Source organism: Myotis nattereri (genome assembly GCF_964212035.1).
Source record: "Myotis nattereri genome assembly, chromosome: 11".
In the NCBI taxonomy this organism is placed as follows: Eukaryota; Metazoa; Chordata; class Mammalia; order Chiroptera; family Vespertilionidae; genus Myotis; species Myotis nattereri.
Genome location: NC_138086.1, coordinates 29706092 through 29722072, shown reverse-complemented (window position 1 = coordinate 29722072; position 15981 = coordinate 29706092). Strand labels below are relative to the sequence as shown.

At 57.5% G+C, this 15981-nt stretch overlaps 1 protein-coding gene across 1 annotated transcript in view; it reads right to left on the bottom strand.

The window, feature by feature from the left end:
• Window positions 1-4948: 4948 nt before the first annotated feature.
• Window positions 4949-15981, bottom strand: part of CLEC2L (C-type lectin domain family 2 member L) — a gene marked incomplete at its 5' end in the record, with an annotated part of 18602 nt that continues 7569 nt past the window's right edge. The window contains 5 exons of the mRNA XM_081102370.1: window positions 4949-6233; window positions 9362-9474; window positions 10952-11052; window positions 11823-11989; window positions 14239-14313. Of these exons, the coding sequence (XP_080958496.1) occupies window positions 9363-9474; window positions 10952-11052; window positions 11823-11989; window positions 14239-14313 (455 nt within the window). The 3' untranslated portion in view covers window positions 4949-6233; window position 9362. The remainder of the gene's footprint in view (window positions 6234-9361; window positions 9475-10951; window positions 11053-11822; window positions 11990-14238; window positions 14314-15981) is intronic.

The window sequence follows — 15981 nt, the reverse complement described above, 5'->3', positions numbered from 1 at the left end:
CCAGGGGCTTCTGCCTTCGCGGGACGAGGTCCTGAATCACCACGCTCCCAGGCCCTGTCAGTGTCCTCTGAAGAGACTGACTGCCGCCTCAGCTTCCCTTGCACTGGCTGGCTCTGCGTGAGGGTGGGACAGGGCAGGGTCCAGCAACACCCCTATCCTCACTCCGTAGGGAAGAGACAGACCTCAAGGTGAGAGGATCTAATTCCATTGTTAGATGCTCATCTGTAGGAGGGATCTAGTCCCTCCCACTGAGACCCCGCCATCAGCAGCACTTCTGAACGACTCTGGGCCACAGGCAGCTTGGAGAGAAACCACTGGACGTCTGCTTTCATGTCTGTTACGGCCTGTGTCAGTGTCTTCCTACATTTCATTGCACTGGCTCTCTGAGAACCTTCGTCCATTGCAGACTAAGCCCGTGGATGGGCAGCTTGGAAGAGAACAATTTTCCCATCAGGAGGTAAAGGGCCAGGACCAGAGGGAAAGGGGGATGCTTGGAGGAGGCCCTTCTGAGCGGGAGAGGCTGTGCTGAGCGAGTGAAGCCGAGGAGGGAAGGCGGTTCGATGGCCAGGGAATGCCAGTGGGCTGTGAAGGCAGGATATTCCGGTTCAGTGCCAGGAACTGAGCCGGGAAATCACTTAACCTCTCACGCCTCAGCTTTCTTATCTGTGAAATGCGGGAAGACTATCTGAACCTTCCCCCGTCCTTTCCTCTAGACCAGGGGTGGGCAAACTTTCTGACTCGAGGGCCACAATGGGTTCTTAAACTGGACCGGAGGGCCGGAACAAAAGCATGGATGGAGTGTTTGTGTGAACTAGTATAAATTCAAAGTAAACATCATTACATAAAAGGGTACGGTCTTTTTTTTTTTTAGTTTTATTCATTTCAAATGGGCCATATCGGCCCGCGGGCCGTAGTTTGCCCACGGCTGCTCTAGACACAGAGGTTTATATTTCCTGGATTTCTTTGCAGATAATTATGGCCAGAACTGACCCCTAAAAAAGCTCTCAGTCACTTATCCACACTCTTGTCCCTCCATTTCTAGCCAGATGTGGAAGGTCTGAAGCAGGGGTCCTCAAACTTTTTAAACAGGGGGCCAGTTCACTGTCCCTCAGACTGTTGGAGGGCCAGACAATAGTTTTAAAAAAAACTATGAACAAATTCCTATGCACACTGCACATATCTTATTTTGAAGTAAAAAAACAAAACGGAACAAATACAATATTTGTATTTGCATGTGGCCCGCAGGCAGTAGTTTGAGGACCAAAGGACTCTGAGAGCCCAGAGAGCGGTGGGGCCACCACATGGCAGAAGCCCAGGTGGCTGTCCCCTAGCAAAGCCACGCTGGATAAAACCACAAAGAGCAAGAGATACATCTTTCAATTATATTTAAGCCACTGAAATGTTAGGATTATTTATTATTGCAATTAACCTATCTTCTTATTATCTTCTTTAACTTTAGCTCTCATGTAGGTTGAGTAGGGTAGCAGAGTATGCTAGTTTCTAGAACAAGCATGTCAAACTCACGGCCCATGGGCCGCATGCAGTCCACAATGAATATTTTTGTGGCCCAGCCAATATAACGGTATGTAAAACATTTTAATAAAAATTACGTAGCTTAATTTTTACAATATCCTGTTATACATAATCCTATCTAATAAAAGAGAAACATGGTAATTAGCCATACCTCTGCTACCCTTCCCATTGGCTAATCAGGGCGATATGCAAATTAACTGCCAGCCAAGATGGCGGCCGGCAGCCAGGCAGCTTGAAGCAAACATGAGGCTGGCTTGCTTCAGTGATGGAGGACTCCAACGTTCCCCGCCTGCCTTGCCAGCCTCTGAGCTTGCAGTTTGAAATATTGTTACAAATATAGAAGCTAAACAAAACCCCAGAAACCTGCTTTCAGCCAGCCGGGATCTCAGAGCTGGAGTTGAAACAGTGTTTCGATTATAGAACCCAAACAAACCAGATACCTGCTTTCAGCAGCTGAGGCCTAAGAGCTGGAGCCAAGCATCAGAGCTAAAGCTGGCCCAGAATAAAAAAAAAAAAAGAAAGGAGCGGTTGGGAGCTTCAGTCACCTGCCAGCCTGATAACAGCCCTCAGCCCCTCACCCAGACTGGCAGGCACCCCAGTGGGGACCCCCACCCTGAAGGGTGTGTGACCAGCTGCAAACAGCCATCATCCCCTCATCCAGGCTGGCCAGGCATCCCAGTGGGGACCCCCACCCTGATCCAGGACACCCTTCAGGGCAAACCAGCCAGCCCCCACCCGTGCACCAGGCCTCTATCCTATATAGTAAAAGGGTAATATGCCTCCCAGCACCGGGATCAGCGGAGCCTCAAGGCCTCCCGGCACCGGGATCAGCGTGACGGGGGCAGCACCCAAACCCCCTGATCACCCTGAGGTTCTGTGTGTGAGAGGGGGCGGGGCCACAACCTCCCTATCCACCCTGCTCTGTTCGTGACAGGGGAAGGTGCCCCAACCCCCTGATCAATCCTGCTCTGTGCCTGATAGGGGGGAGCTCCCCAACCCCCTGATCACCCTGCAGCTCTGTGTGTGACAGGGTGCGGCGCCCCAACCTCCCCCCCCCCACGGGCCCTGCTCTGTGTGTGACGGGGTAGAGCCATAACCTCCCCATCGGCCCTGCCCTGAGTGTGACAGTGGCGGCGCCCCAACCCCCTGATCCACCCTGCTCTGTGTGTGACAGGGGGCGGTGCCCCAACTTCCCTATCAGCCCTACTCTGTGACAGGGGGGAGCTCCTCAACCCCCTGGTCGGCCCTGCTCTGTGCGTGACAGGGTACGGAGCCCCAACCCCCCTGATGGGCCCTGCTCTGTGAGTGACAGGGGGGAGCTCCCCAACCCCCTGATGGGCCCTGCTCTGTGCATGACAGGGGGTGGCGCCGCAACCTCCCCATCGACCCTGCCTTGAGTGTGACGGGGGGCGGTGCCCCAACCCCCCAATCGGCCCTACCCTGAGCATGACTGAGGGTGGCATTGCAACCTCCCGATCCGCCCTGCTCTGTGCATGAAAGGGGGCAGCGCCCCAACTCCCCAATCGGCCCTGCTCTGAGCCTGACCAGGGGCTGCACCTAGGGATTGGGCCTGCCCTCTGCCACCCGGGAGCAGGCCTAAGACAGCAGGTTGTTATCTCCCGAGGGGTCCCAGACTGCAAGAAGGCACAGGCCAGGCTGAGGGACCCCCCCCCCTCGCCCCCAAGTGCACAAATTTTTGTGCACCGGGCCTCTAGTTATTAATAATGAACTACATTTGCTAATGACTGATTACTATAATCGTGTTGCATTCATTTCCCTTACCATTTCTCTTCACTAATACTAACAGCGAATATTTTAGCAGCCGATTGCCACGTCATTAGTCTTGTACTGACTTGTTTGTTGTGCGCAACAGGAAATATTTCGCTTTCGGAGACCAAGAAAAATAGGTTTATTTGCATAACACTTATTAATTTGTGCAGTTATGCAGTGTCTGGTAAGTTAATGTTCAAGAAAAAAATATTATTTTTATTAAAATGTTCTATTATTTTATGTTAACGATCACTCATTTATTTCAGCCCTTTGTATTCAGCATGTTTCTATCGAAATATACCTATGTTTCTATGAAAATCAAAGCCTTTGTTTTTTTTGCAGCCCACATAAACTTAGACCTTGTTTATTTGGCCCGTGTTAGCCTTTGAGTTTGACATGCTTGTTCTAGAACAGTGCCCCAATTGCAGAGGTTTAACAAAATAAAGGTCTTCTAGCCTGTAGCCCTGACTAACGCAGGTCAGCGATGGGAGCAGCTTGGCTCCATCCAGGGCTTTGAATCGAGAGGGGCCCACAGAATGTGGGTGGCGATGTCACAGGGAGGCCTGCCATGGACCAAGACTTTTCACTATCTTTTCCTTCCGGCACATGGAAGGATTGCATTTCTCGGCCTTTCTGAAGTTAGGTGTTCAAGTTTTGGGGGTTTTTTTTATTTCATTGATTTTTTTTACAGAGAGGAAAGGAGAGGGAGAGGGACAGAGAGTTAGAAACATCGATTCAGCTGCCTCCCGCACACTCCCCACTGGGGATGTGCCCGCAACCAAGGTACATGCCCTTGACCAGAATCGAACCCGAGACCCTTCAGTCCAAAGACCGACGCTCTAGCCACTGAGCCAAACCGGTCAGGACTCAAGCTTTGCCTTTAATCAAGGAAAGGTTTCAGGAGTCCGAGTCATTTCCAGGTGGAAGCATTTGGGAAGCAATGCACGCTTCCCCGGTTCTCCCTCCCCCTAACCGTGATTGGTTGGTTTGGAGAAAGGCATCCTGACCTGCTCAGGCAAGGTGGCAGGCAGGTCTCAGCCCTGTCAGCGTCTGCAGCACGCTGTGTCGGTGAGAGACAGCCTCCGAGAACATGGTTTCTTATTAAACACTTACTGTGGACCAGGCACTGTGCTAAGTGAGCGAGCACTTCGTGTGTGAACTGCATAGCACAATGTCTGGCCCTAACAGGTTCTTACTAGTAATTAGTGTTAATTGTATTGTTATTCCAATTTTGTCTTAGAATTGTAGGTATTAGCTCACATGGGTCCTGTGCTCTAGACCGTGGTCCAGAATGGATGTCACCTGGCGGGTGAGTATCTTGCTTATTTTTTTTCTCAAAAACATCTGAAAGTTTTCCTCGTTTGTGGCCCTGGAACGGGAAATGCAGGTTCCAGGGCCAGAGACAGCATGGCGTAGAGCAGGGGTGGTTCTGCCCAGGGCCACTTGGATATTCATAACATCCTTCACAGGCCATACAAAGTTATCAACTTAAAAATTAGCCTGCCGTATGCGGTCAAACACTTAACTCACCCCCAACGCCTGGGCAGGGCCAGACCAAAGGATTTCTTGGGTCTTGTACGGCCAGGGGCAGGATGTTCCCCACCCCTGGTTGTAGAGGAAAGGGAACTTGAACTAGAAGCCAAGATCAGTTTAGTTCAACACACATTTATTGAGCACCTTCTGTATGTACCAGGCGCCAGAAAAACAGAAAAGTGTGCGAGGGGACCCCTGACCTCTAGGAGCTTAATTTCCACGCGGGTGGCCAACAAGTACACAAATACACAAAGCATGACACATGCAGTGATGAGAGAATAAACAGGGAACAGGCGCGCCACATGGCCTGTTCCAGCTCTGCCACTAGCTGTGTGACCTTGGACGTGTCACTTAACCTCTCTGGGCCTCATGGGGTCGATCATGTCTAACCCCTGAAATCCTAACGTCCATGATTCTCAAAACCCTATTAGGTAGGCAGGGCAGGCATGATTCTGGTTGACAGAGGTGAAGCCTGGGGTCAGAGAGGTTCGGCACAGTGGGCTGAACTCCACAACTGCTTGTTGGGACGAGCTGGCCCCTGACTGGCCCCGGGCAGGGCTTGGGAGCCAGGCCCAGTGTGTGTCCACTCCCCGCTGCCTTAGCAGAGAGGTGGGATCTCGGGTGGGGGTGGCAGGGGGCTTCCTGGATGCCCGTTTCAGTCTCATACTCCGAGCCTGGAGCTGGCTACAGAGCAGGAAGGGGAGAGGCAGCTGCCTCCTTCCCCTCCCCGCTCCTGCTGTCAGCTCTCAGTGGCAGCGGCCATTTCTAGAAACCAGGTCTCGGCTGTGATGTTAATTAGGGCTCTATCCCGGGGGTCACAGGGACCTTCAGCAGCCAGCCCCTCCCTGATGGAAACTCCCCAAACCTGATCCCCCTCGCAGCGGGCCCCTCATGAGGCTGCGTGAATGAGGCAAAGGACATTTTGGAGACTGAGGCAGCCCTCCCTCGGTGCCCCTGTGCTTCCGGGCCACCCCCACCCCGCCCACCCAGCGTGCGCATGAGCTGGTCTGATTGAAGCAGAACAAGGTCAAGAGTCCGCTCCGCTGGGCCTCCAAAAACCATGCCATGCCATGCCCACCACGGCCAAACACGAGTGTCCGACGCTGGGCCCGCGCTCTCCCACCGTGGGATCGGTTGGTGATGCTGTGTACACTGTCACGGACAGTCATCCTCGAGGGCGCGTTTGCACAGCCCAGCGGCCAGGGCACACAAAGCCTGCTCCCGGGCTTTACAATCAGGTGCAGGAGGGTCAGGTGGCACGAGGAGACGTCACGGAGGGCAAGGTGACAGGCGCCGTGGGAAGGCTCCGTGTGAAGAGCTGGGGGTGCCGGGGGAGAGGGCGTGGTCCCTCGGGGCTGCTGCGTCCGGAGGCCTGGCAGGGAGGCTGGCGCTGGGCCCTGAGGAGACACGGAAGTCATTACCAGCAACCCCCCCTCCGGGCCGCGGACATCTCCCCAGGGCGCCCTTCTCCATCGTGGGCGCACAGGGACACCCCCTCCCTCCCCAGGCGGGCTGGCTGGGCAGGGACACTCGTGCCATGCAAGTGCCTCCCCAGGAGCCCTGTGGGGACGGACCGGGCTCTGCCCTGCCCCCCCCCCCACCTCCGAGCTGTGGGTGCGAGCCGGTCCTTGTCCTCTCCGAGCCGGCTCCTCCGGCGGAGGGTGCGGCCCTTGCAGGGTGTGGATTAACTAAGCAAATGCTAGAAACTCGTGAGCACAGCACCGAACGCCAAACCCCAACGTGTCCTCCTTAAAAAGCCCTCCCTGACACCCCCCATCTTCCCAAGGGACGTCCGCCTGCTCCAGCCTCCCCAGGCACCCTGCCGGCTCCGAGGGACGGGGCTCTGGGTTCAAATGGGCCGAGGACGGAGGGGCTCCGCGCGAAGCTGCTCGGTGCTTCCCCCCGTGGCCGCCAGGAGCACAGCACCGGGCTCCGCCCAGCAAACCCGGCGGACTCGGCGGGGAGGGTAGTGGGGGCGCTCGGCTGGTTACAGCCCTTGGCGGGTTGTCTATTTCTGGACGGGCCACGCCAGGGTTTGGTTTCGTTTCTGCCTTGTGTTTCCTCCCCCCGGTAGGAACCAGAGAGGAAAACCTACAACACCGGTGAGCGGAGTCAGGGCTCCTTGTGCTAAACGGATTAGAACTGTCGTGTGGTCCAGGACAAACCCAAGGTCGGGGGAGCCCAGGCACCAGGTGCCTCCAAAGCTGGAGCAGGCCTTGCAGAGTGGAATCGCCAGGGTCCGCGGCCCCTGTCCCACGGCCCCTGTCCACGGCCCCTGTCCCACGGCCTCCGTCCCACGGCCCCTGTCCCGCGGCCCCTGTCCCACAGCCCCTGTCCCACGGCCCCTGTCCCGCGGCCCCTGTCCCGCGGCCTCTGTCCCACGGCCTCTATCCCACGGCCCCTGTCCCACGGCCTCTATCCCACGGCCTCCTTCCCACGGCCCCTGTCCCACGGCCCCTGTCCCACGGCCTCCTTCCCACGGCCTCTGTCCCGCGGCCCCTGTCCCACGGCCTCTATCCCACGGCCCCTGTCCCACGGCCCCTGTCCCACGGCCTCTATCCCACGGCCCCTGTCCCACGGCCTCTGTCCCACGGCCTCTATCCCGCGGCCCCTGTCCCACGGCCTCCTTCCCACGGCCTCCTTCCCACGGCCCCTGTCCCACGGCCCCTGTCCCACGGCCTCTATCCCATGGCCTCCTTCCCACGGCCCCTGTCCCACGGCCTCTATCCCACGGCCTCCTTCCCACGGCCCCTGTCCCGCGGCCCCTGTCCCACGGCCTCTATCCCACGGCCCCTGTCCCACGGCCTCTGTCCCACGGCCTCTGTCCCGCGGCCTCTGTCCCACGGCCCCTGTCCCACGGCCTCTATCCCACGGCCTCCTTCCCACGGCCTCTGTCCCACGGCCCCTGTCCCACGGCCTCCTTCCCAGCCCTCCTGTTGCCGGTTCCTCCTGCCTGAGCCCCAGCGCAGGACAAGAGCACTCAACTCAGCTCTCCTGCTGGCCTTGGGCCGGCCCGGGTATAGCTTTGTCCCTGTGGCCTTGCCTGCCTCGGGCATTTCAGTGATTATTAAATGAGGTGCCTCGTGGGAAGCAAGGCACTCGCTGTCTTTGAGGGGAGGGCACTGAGACCCCGGACCTGAGCACGACTGAGGTGAGCGTGAGAGGACCCACCCCCCCCCCCCCCCCGCAGGAGCAGCTGGCCAGTCCTCAGCCTGAGCCTGCAGCCCCTCAACACGTCCCGCAGGCGCTGGGAGGGGGTGGGCTTCCTGCCGCCCCCACAGGCCCACCACCGCCCTGAATTCCCTTAACCTCGTATTGTACACCCAGCCCCCCTCTGGCGCCCCAATAATGACAAGTACAGAACCACAGACTACCCATGTTTTACTAGAAAGCATGCAGGGGCCAGCAAAACCAAGCTGACAGCGTTGTCTGAAACCCAGCAGTGAAGGACTGAGCGGAGCAGAGCTGGACCTGGTTTCCCCTGAGCTTTTTCTGAAAATGGGCCAGGACCCAGTTCACACAGGCAGCCGCCCACGTGACGCCAGCCAGGGGCACCGAGAGGTGGCTGGGGCAGCCTGGGCCCCACGGCCAGCTGCTCTACCCTCGGGGGGGGGCACTGGTGGACCTGCCACCCCCCCCCCTCATCCCCTCTGCCTCCCCCTCCCCTCCCCCGCCACCCCCCAGGCAGACCAAGGGCCCTGGGAAGGGGCCACAGGACCTGCACAAACTCGGATCAGGCCCAACACAAACATATCTCTACCCCGTGGCTAATCCTCCCCGAGGCAGCATAAACCGTCCCTGGGCTACGTTCCAGAACATTCTGTTTCCTCTGCTCCCAGTGTGCTCCCTGGGGGATGAAGCCGTTGATCCCCGTGCCTGGCGTGGTGTCTGGCGCGTGGTGGGTGTGAATAAACGCTCCTCGTGTTGAGCTGAACGGTAACGAGGAGCCAGAGGGCGCCCACCCTGCCCCTAAGAATAACTCGGGGCCTGCAGAGCCAAGCGCTGCCCTCAGGCCCCCTGCCACCCGCCAAGGTAGGTCAAGTGGGCTTGGCGTGCCCCCTCCCACGGGCACCCAGAGCCCCGGAGCCAACAGCAGCCGACTCCTCTGGATGCCGGTCATCTCTTATTCCATCGGAGTCGCCACGCAGCAGGGCCTCCGGAGCAGCGGCCGAACAAGGCGAGGAGGACGGGTGTGCGGGACCCAGGCCAGGAAAGCCCTGCCTCCCAGCCTCCCCAGCAGCCACGAGAGAAATGACCTGGGGGCGTGGGGAGGGGGCTACACAGTGTGTCAGTGCCAGGGCCGCCGGAGGAAGGAAGGTTCCAGGATGGGGCGGGGAGGGGGCTGGTTAGGTGCTAACGGTGGGCTCTGTGCTTGTGTTTGGGGGGGACGGGCCCTACCCTCCTGAGCCCATGGGATTCACCTGCTGAGCCACAGGACCTGCCTGGGGCCAAGGAGACCGGGGCTCATGGGCCTGGGAGAGGGGCCTGGGCGGAGCCTGGGGCGGGTGGGCCTGGCCTGACCCACCTCACGTGTAGGCCATCTTGCTGCACACCCAGGGCCGCGTCATCAGACACTCCGTCGACACCAGCCTGGTGGGCTCCACGAAGACGCACTCCCCCAGGCCCGCGATGGCGAATCTGTGGCCAGGAGAGAAGACCGGCGCTCAACCTGTGGTGTCTGCCCCGCCCCGACCACCTCCCAGGACATCCAGCCCCAAGACCTTCCTAACGGGCTTCCCATTGCCTCCCTGCTCCCGGCACCGGGCTCCAGCCCTCCCCCCCAGACACGGGTGTCTGTCTGTCCCCACGCCCCCCAGGTCAGCTCCTGAACAGGGTCCCCTGGCACAGAAGAGCTGGGGGGAGAGGAGCTGACTTAAAGGACCTCACAGGTCAGGGGGGGACCCCAGTCCCTGCAATGTTTAACACTGGAGCTGCTGCCCAGGAAACCGGACGTCATCTATGGGCCTGTGAGGGAGGGTTCTCCTCGCCAGAAATCGGTCCTTCATGGTCCATGGTTTCTTCTGTTCACCCTGACCTGAGCCCCTGCCAAGCCTGGAGCTGGGGTCCCGCAAGAGCTGGTGTTAGGACCCCGAGAGGGAGCGTGGGGGCAGGACCACCTCAGTGTCAGGGAAACACGCCCCCAAGGCCCATGGCTGCCAGGTGGTCAGCATGTGGGGTCCCATCTCCAGGGCTCTCCCAGCCTCTGGGAGCAGGAAGCTTCCAGAAGGGGGTAAGGGGACAAAGTGTAAGACTTCTCAGCAGTGCTAGGAGCTGATCTGAGATGGGAGCGGGAAAGGGAAGGAGGGGAAAAGGAAGAGGTGGTGAGGAGAGGCAGGTGCAGCAATGGAGGGGACAGGCAGGAACTGTTAGCCGGCTGCTTGCCCCTGGAGGCTGCTGGGACGGAGGGGAACCTCCTCGGCCTCCGCGGGAAGGAGGCTGGGGGCCTGGGGGCAGGCGTGGTCCTCAGCAGCAGTGCCCGCCCCCCACCTCCTCGCGGCCTGTTCCTCCAGCTATAAGGTCTGGACTGAAAGCCGGGGTTCAGTCCCTCATTCCCTGCACTTCTCTAACCTAGACGGCCCCCCCACACCTGTCACCGCCCTCATTGCCCCAATGATACACCCCATCACCCGTGACCACTGCCACCATCACCCCACAAACCAGTGCCTGGCGCCTCGCCCTTCACACACTCACTCCCACACGTGGGTCTCACAGATAATACACCACCCACACCCCAGCAGGGTCCCTAACGCTCACAGTGTCAGTGTTTGGGTGGTGTGTGGCTTCCCCGAGCAGAGGCCCCCCTCCACCCTCCCTGTGGCCAGGTATGGTGTGCCCTGGCCAGCACAGGGGGACGTCCAGGCACGGAGCCCTCCTCCCTCCCACGGGGCTGACCCGCACAGCCCTGCGGACAGGCCCTGCACAGACCAGGGAGTCACAGGGTGGCAGCAGGAGGCGCGATGGAGCAGAGCGATGTCGTTAAGGGGTTGTCACACCCGCTGAACCTCGGGGAGCTCTACTAGCACAGCACCGGGCGGTCCCCGCGGGAGGTGCGGGGCAGTGAGGCCCTGCCCGGGCTAAGCTCAGGGCAGAGGACGAAGACGAAGCCTCAGCTCACGTGTCGGGGTCAAAGGGCTCCCCGTTGACCCAGTGGAACTCGTCCCCGACTCTGCGAAGGCCAATCCAGGGCTCCCTCCGCGTGAACTTGAACATAAATTCCTGCACCAAGGAAAGAGGAAGGCTCAGGTGTGGTCACCTGACTGCTCAGGGCTCCCAAGATATACAGACGCCGAGCGGGGCGCCTAACTGCACCCAGAGGTGAGGCCAAGGGTCAGAGAGTACCCTGCACTCACACTGACCCCCCAGCCGCCGCCTGCAGTGGCCCCTCGGGGACCCGGCTCTGGGGCCTGCCCCCGGCCCAGGAACCCTGGCACAAGGTTGGTGCCCTGGCTCAGCAGCCCAGGTGCCAGCTCCCCAAGTCGCAGGAAGCCTGGGCTCGCCCAGCCCACTTCGTAGGCACCTGGGACAACCTCAGCGCCCAGGGCTATCGCCCCTCTACCTACATCCTCTGGCCTTTCTCTGCCTTTCGCATCCCCCCACACCCTGCACCCGCATCCCCACACCCTGCACCCATCTCCAGCACAGCCCACAGACACCCTGTTTCCCCCATGTGTCTGTGGATAAAACCGTGTTGGAGGTGACACAAGGCTCAGGTCCCAGTTGGACTAGGAGATGCGATGTGATTTCTTGGGGGCACTGGTCACTTGTCATTCCTACGTGACAATTCCGAGCTGAGCTCAGCAACCCAGCCTGCGGCGACATAGCTGGCCTTGACCAGAGCTGTGGACAGGCCACCCCTGGGCCTGCAGACCCTGAGTGGCCCCCCTGCACACGCTGGCTGTGCGGCGGCTGGGGGGGGGGGCGCCTCTGGAAACACGTCACCGAGTCCCAGAGCGGGGTCCCCAAGGGCCCCCCCACCCAGCGCTCACCAGCTCCTTGGGGCTCTGAATCACGGCCAGCGCGGCCTCGTGGGTGTGGCAGTACTGCCGGCCGGTGTTCCAGTCCCTCGGCTCCTCGGAGAAGAAGTAGCACTTCCTGCCGTAGAGCAGCCAGTCCTCCGGGCAGGGAGCCTCACACTTGATGCAGCCCTTGGAAGCTGCGGGAAGAGAGGGTCAGCATCACAGGGCGCCCGGCCCACACAACCCCCGCGGCTCCCCCACCGCCCCGCCTGGTGCCCCGCACGGACATGGCTCAGGTGAGCACCTCACAGCGCCTGGCAGGGAGAAGGTGGGTGGCTAGATGCAGCAGAAAGAGGGATTTGGGAGGTCTGCGGGACACGGGGAGGTGGGGGGGGACACGTGGCAGGTTAGCTCCTGGGTTAAGACCACCTCTCTCTCTCTCACCTCTTCAGGGCATGGGACCCCAGACACTCAGATTCAGAAGGGATGCGGAGGCCATGGACGCATCCTCTCTCCAGCCTGGGTGGCACCCACCCGCGGGCTCGGGGCGGGGGGGCCTGGCCAGGGCCCATTAGCTAACGAGGCAGCCCTTCCCCACTGACTGCTGGAAGCGTTTCTCTGGTTCTGAGTGCCCACCTGCCCTCCTGTGACCCAGACCTGCTGGCCTGCGATCTGCCTCTGGGTGGCCCAGAGCAAAGCCGTCGCCCGTCGAGCGCCCACTTGAAGGACAGCAGCCTCCCTCTCGAGGCTTAGACACTCCTCCAGACCCTTCTCCATCCTGCCTGGCTCACCACAGGGTGCCCACATGTCACAGCGCTGCCTCCCATCAGACAGGAAGCTCGGATGGGCCCCGCCCCCAGCCACAGCGATCCCCACGCTGCCTTCCAGCTGCTGTGGGCTCCCGGCCTGCAGACCGCGTCAGAGAGGAGTCTGTGGGCGTGTGCACACGCGCGCACTGTTCTGGGAAGGAAGCCCAGAGCATCCGTCAGTCTCAAAGGGCCTCCTTGCCAAGAGGAATGAAGCCATGCGCTGATCGTTTTCATATGATCTCTCTCCAAGTGGGGTCTCCCCAGGGGCCAGAACACGTATAAATCAATTTCAAACCCAAATGAAGGGTCTTACATGTATTTCTCCCACGTTTATCTCATTCATGTTGGCTCCTCTGAGTTTTTAAAGATACACATTAATCTTGATTTTTTTTCTCGTCTGTCACATTCAACATCCCTCTTTGGATTGTATCACCTACACATTCTATAAGCATATATTTTGTTTGTTTTCATACAAGTGATTGATGAAATGTAGACCGGACAGAGCCAAGACAGGCCGATGGCGCTCCCGCCCGCAGGGATCCCAGCCACGCGGACACGGTTAACCGGTGCACACCGCACGCCTGCTCCGCGCTGCAGGTCCCCTCGGGGCTACTGGCCCTGGGGTGGCTGCATGTCTGCTGCCTTCCCACAAGGATCTCTGAGGAGACCTCACTGAAACCACACTCTGCTGCTTTACACATTCCCCCGAACCCCCAGCAAGACAAGAGGAGCCCGATTTAATTTGCAGTAACTATTCCAGGTGAACCAAGCTGCCGCCAGCGGTCACCAGGCTCTTCTCTAAACACACCTCCCTGCTTATCGTGCACACCTGGAGGCGAGGGTTTGCTAAGGGCTGGTGTTATCAGCGGGGGTTTTTGCCCACGTGGAGGTGCCCATCTCTGGCTTTATGGTGCGTCTCAAAGATTAAAGACAAATCACTTTGCAAACCCTTCGGGCCCCACGACATACGTTGCCTTGAGTCCATTAAAAGCAGCCAAATTCCCTGGTGGCTGCCCATAGTGACAGGGCCGTTGGTCTTCCATCCCTCCCCTCTCAGGCCTACGCAGCCCTCCTGTGGCTCAGGCCCCACTCCCTGGGCTGTTCTGTTCCCTCTGCCTCCTGGAGGGAGGCCCCATTCATTCATCAGGGTCTGGCACCCGTGTTTCCCCCTCTGGGAACCCTCCCCCCCACCCCTCCCCCACCCCCCGCAGGAACACCGCTATATTTGCACAAGGGAGATAACAAACATCTTTTTTTTTAATCCCTAGTACTTCGCCCAGGGCCTCGCACACAGCAGGCTCTATGAATGTCCCGTGAATGAATGAATGTGATCTTTAAAGGCCCTTGTCCCAAACTCATCTCCAAGAAGCACTGCCCGCCTAACCCCTCTGGAGTTCGCTCTGAGTCCTCACGGCATCTCCACTTTTCCGCATCGCTTAGTAAAGGGGACTTGTAGAGTCGATGTGTGAAAAGAGTATTTTAAGCTAAAATCACCTCTAGAACCAACACTGGGTTTGCTATTTACTTTGTCCCCCATAGAATTCGTGGTACGCCAGGAACTTCTGTTGACCTACTTAGACACGCTTCTGAGGAGGTGGTACACTGAACCACATAAATGCCCCGACATCCATGCTCACCCAAGATGCTCATCACCACCAGGATGGCGAACAGGAGGACGGCAATGGCTCCGAGCAGGAGGCGGGTGGTGGTGTCTGAGGAGAAGAAAAGGGGTTCAATTCCAGGCCACCCACTCACCACCAATCGCCACAGCCAGCCCCACGTCCCAGGAGTGAGGAACTCGGGTGGGGCCAGCCATCTGGGCGGTCACACGCTCTCCCGGGGATTCTGATCTCACTCAGGCCTGAGAGCGGCTGTTCCAGAGCCCAGCCCTGACTCCTGCGTTCCCCTGCGGGATCACTCTCCCTCCAGAGCTCCGCACCTGAGCTCCTCTGTGGCCCAAAGAGTTTTTTGTGTGTGTGTTTTTTAACATATTTTTATTGATTGCAGAGAGGAAGGGAGAGAGAGAGAGAAACATTAATGATGACAGAGAATCATCAATTGGCTGCCTCCAGCACACTCCCAACTGGGGATAGAGCCCACAACCTGGGCATGTGCCCTAACTGGAAATCGAACCGTGACTTTCTGATTCATAGGTCACTAGAGCTTTCTAATCTTTAATTTCTTGCTGTTTCTCTATGTCCCTGTTCAGCCACACAGACTCATTGAAATGACCCAGCCCACCCTCCCAGCCCTGCGGCTGGGTCTTTGTTCCCAAAGCAAAGCAAGGTCTTGAAATCTGCCCACGTCTACCCTCTTTTTCTTAAAAAAAAATACATTTTTTTATTGATTCCAGGGAGAGAAACATCGATGAGAGAGAAACATGGATGGGGCTGCCTCCTGCACCCCCCCACTGGGGATTGAGCCCACAACCAGGGCATGTGCCCTGAGGGGGAATTGAACCAGAGACCTCTTGGTTTATCGGTTGACGCTCAACCACTGAGCCACACTGGCCAAGCATACACCTTCCGCCATATATATATATATATGTATATAATTGATTTTTTTACAGAGAAGAAGGGAGAGGGATAGTTAGAAACATCGATCAGCTGCCTCCTGCACACTCCCTGCTGGGTATGTGCCTGTAACCAAGGTACATGCCCTTGACCGGAATCGAACCTGGGACCCTTGAGTCCACAGGCCGACGCTCTATCCACTGAGCCAAACCGGTTAGGGCCTTCCGCCCTCTTGACAAAACCTTTCCTGCTCCTCTGGCTTCTCCCTTTTAAAAAAAATTTGTATTTTTTTTTTTTACCACTTAAATTTTTCTTTTATATTTAATGAAAGAAACATTTTAGACTTTAAACATAGGGTCTTTTAAAGTTTATTTATTGTGATAAAACATACATAACATAAAAAATGCCATTTTAACAATTTTTAAGTGTACAATTAGTGGCATTAATTGCATAGCCAATAGTGTGCAACCATCCCCACTGTCCGTTTGCAAAGGTTTTCCATCACCACAAATAGAAACTCCGTACCAATTAAGCATTAACTCCCCATTCCCACCTCCCCCAGAGCCTGGTAACCTCTAACCTACTTTCCATCTCTGAATTTGACTATTGTAGATATTTCATTTAAGTAGAAACATACAATATTTGTTCTTTTGTGTCTGACTTATTTAATACTGCATAATGATTTCAAGATTCATCCATGTTGTAGCATCCATGTTGTATCAGAATTTCGTTCTTTTTTATGGCTGAATAATAGTCTATTATATGAATACATACACTTTGTTTATCCATTCATTTGTTGATTGACACTTGGGTTGTTTCCACTTTTTGTCTATTGTGAATAATGCTGCAATAAACATTGACATACAA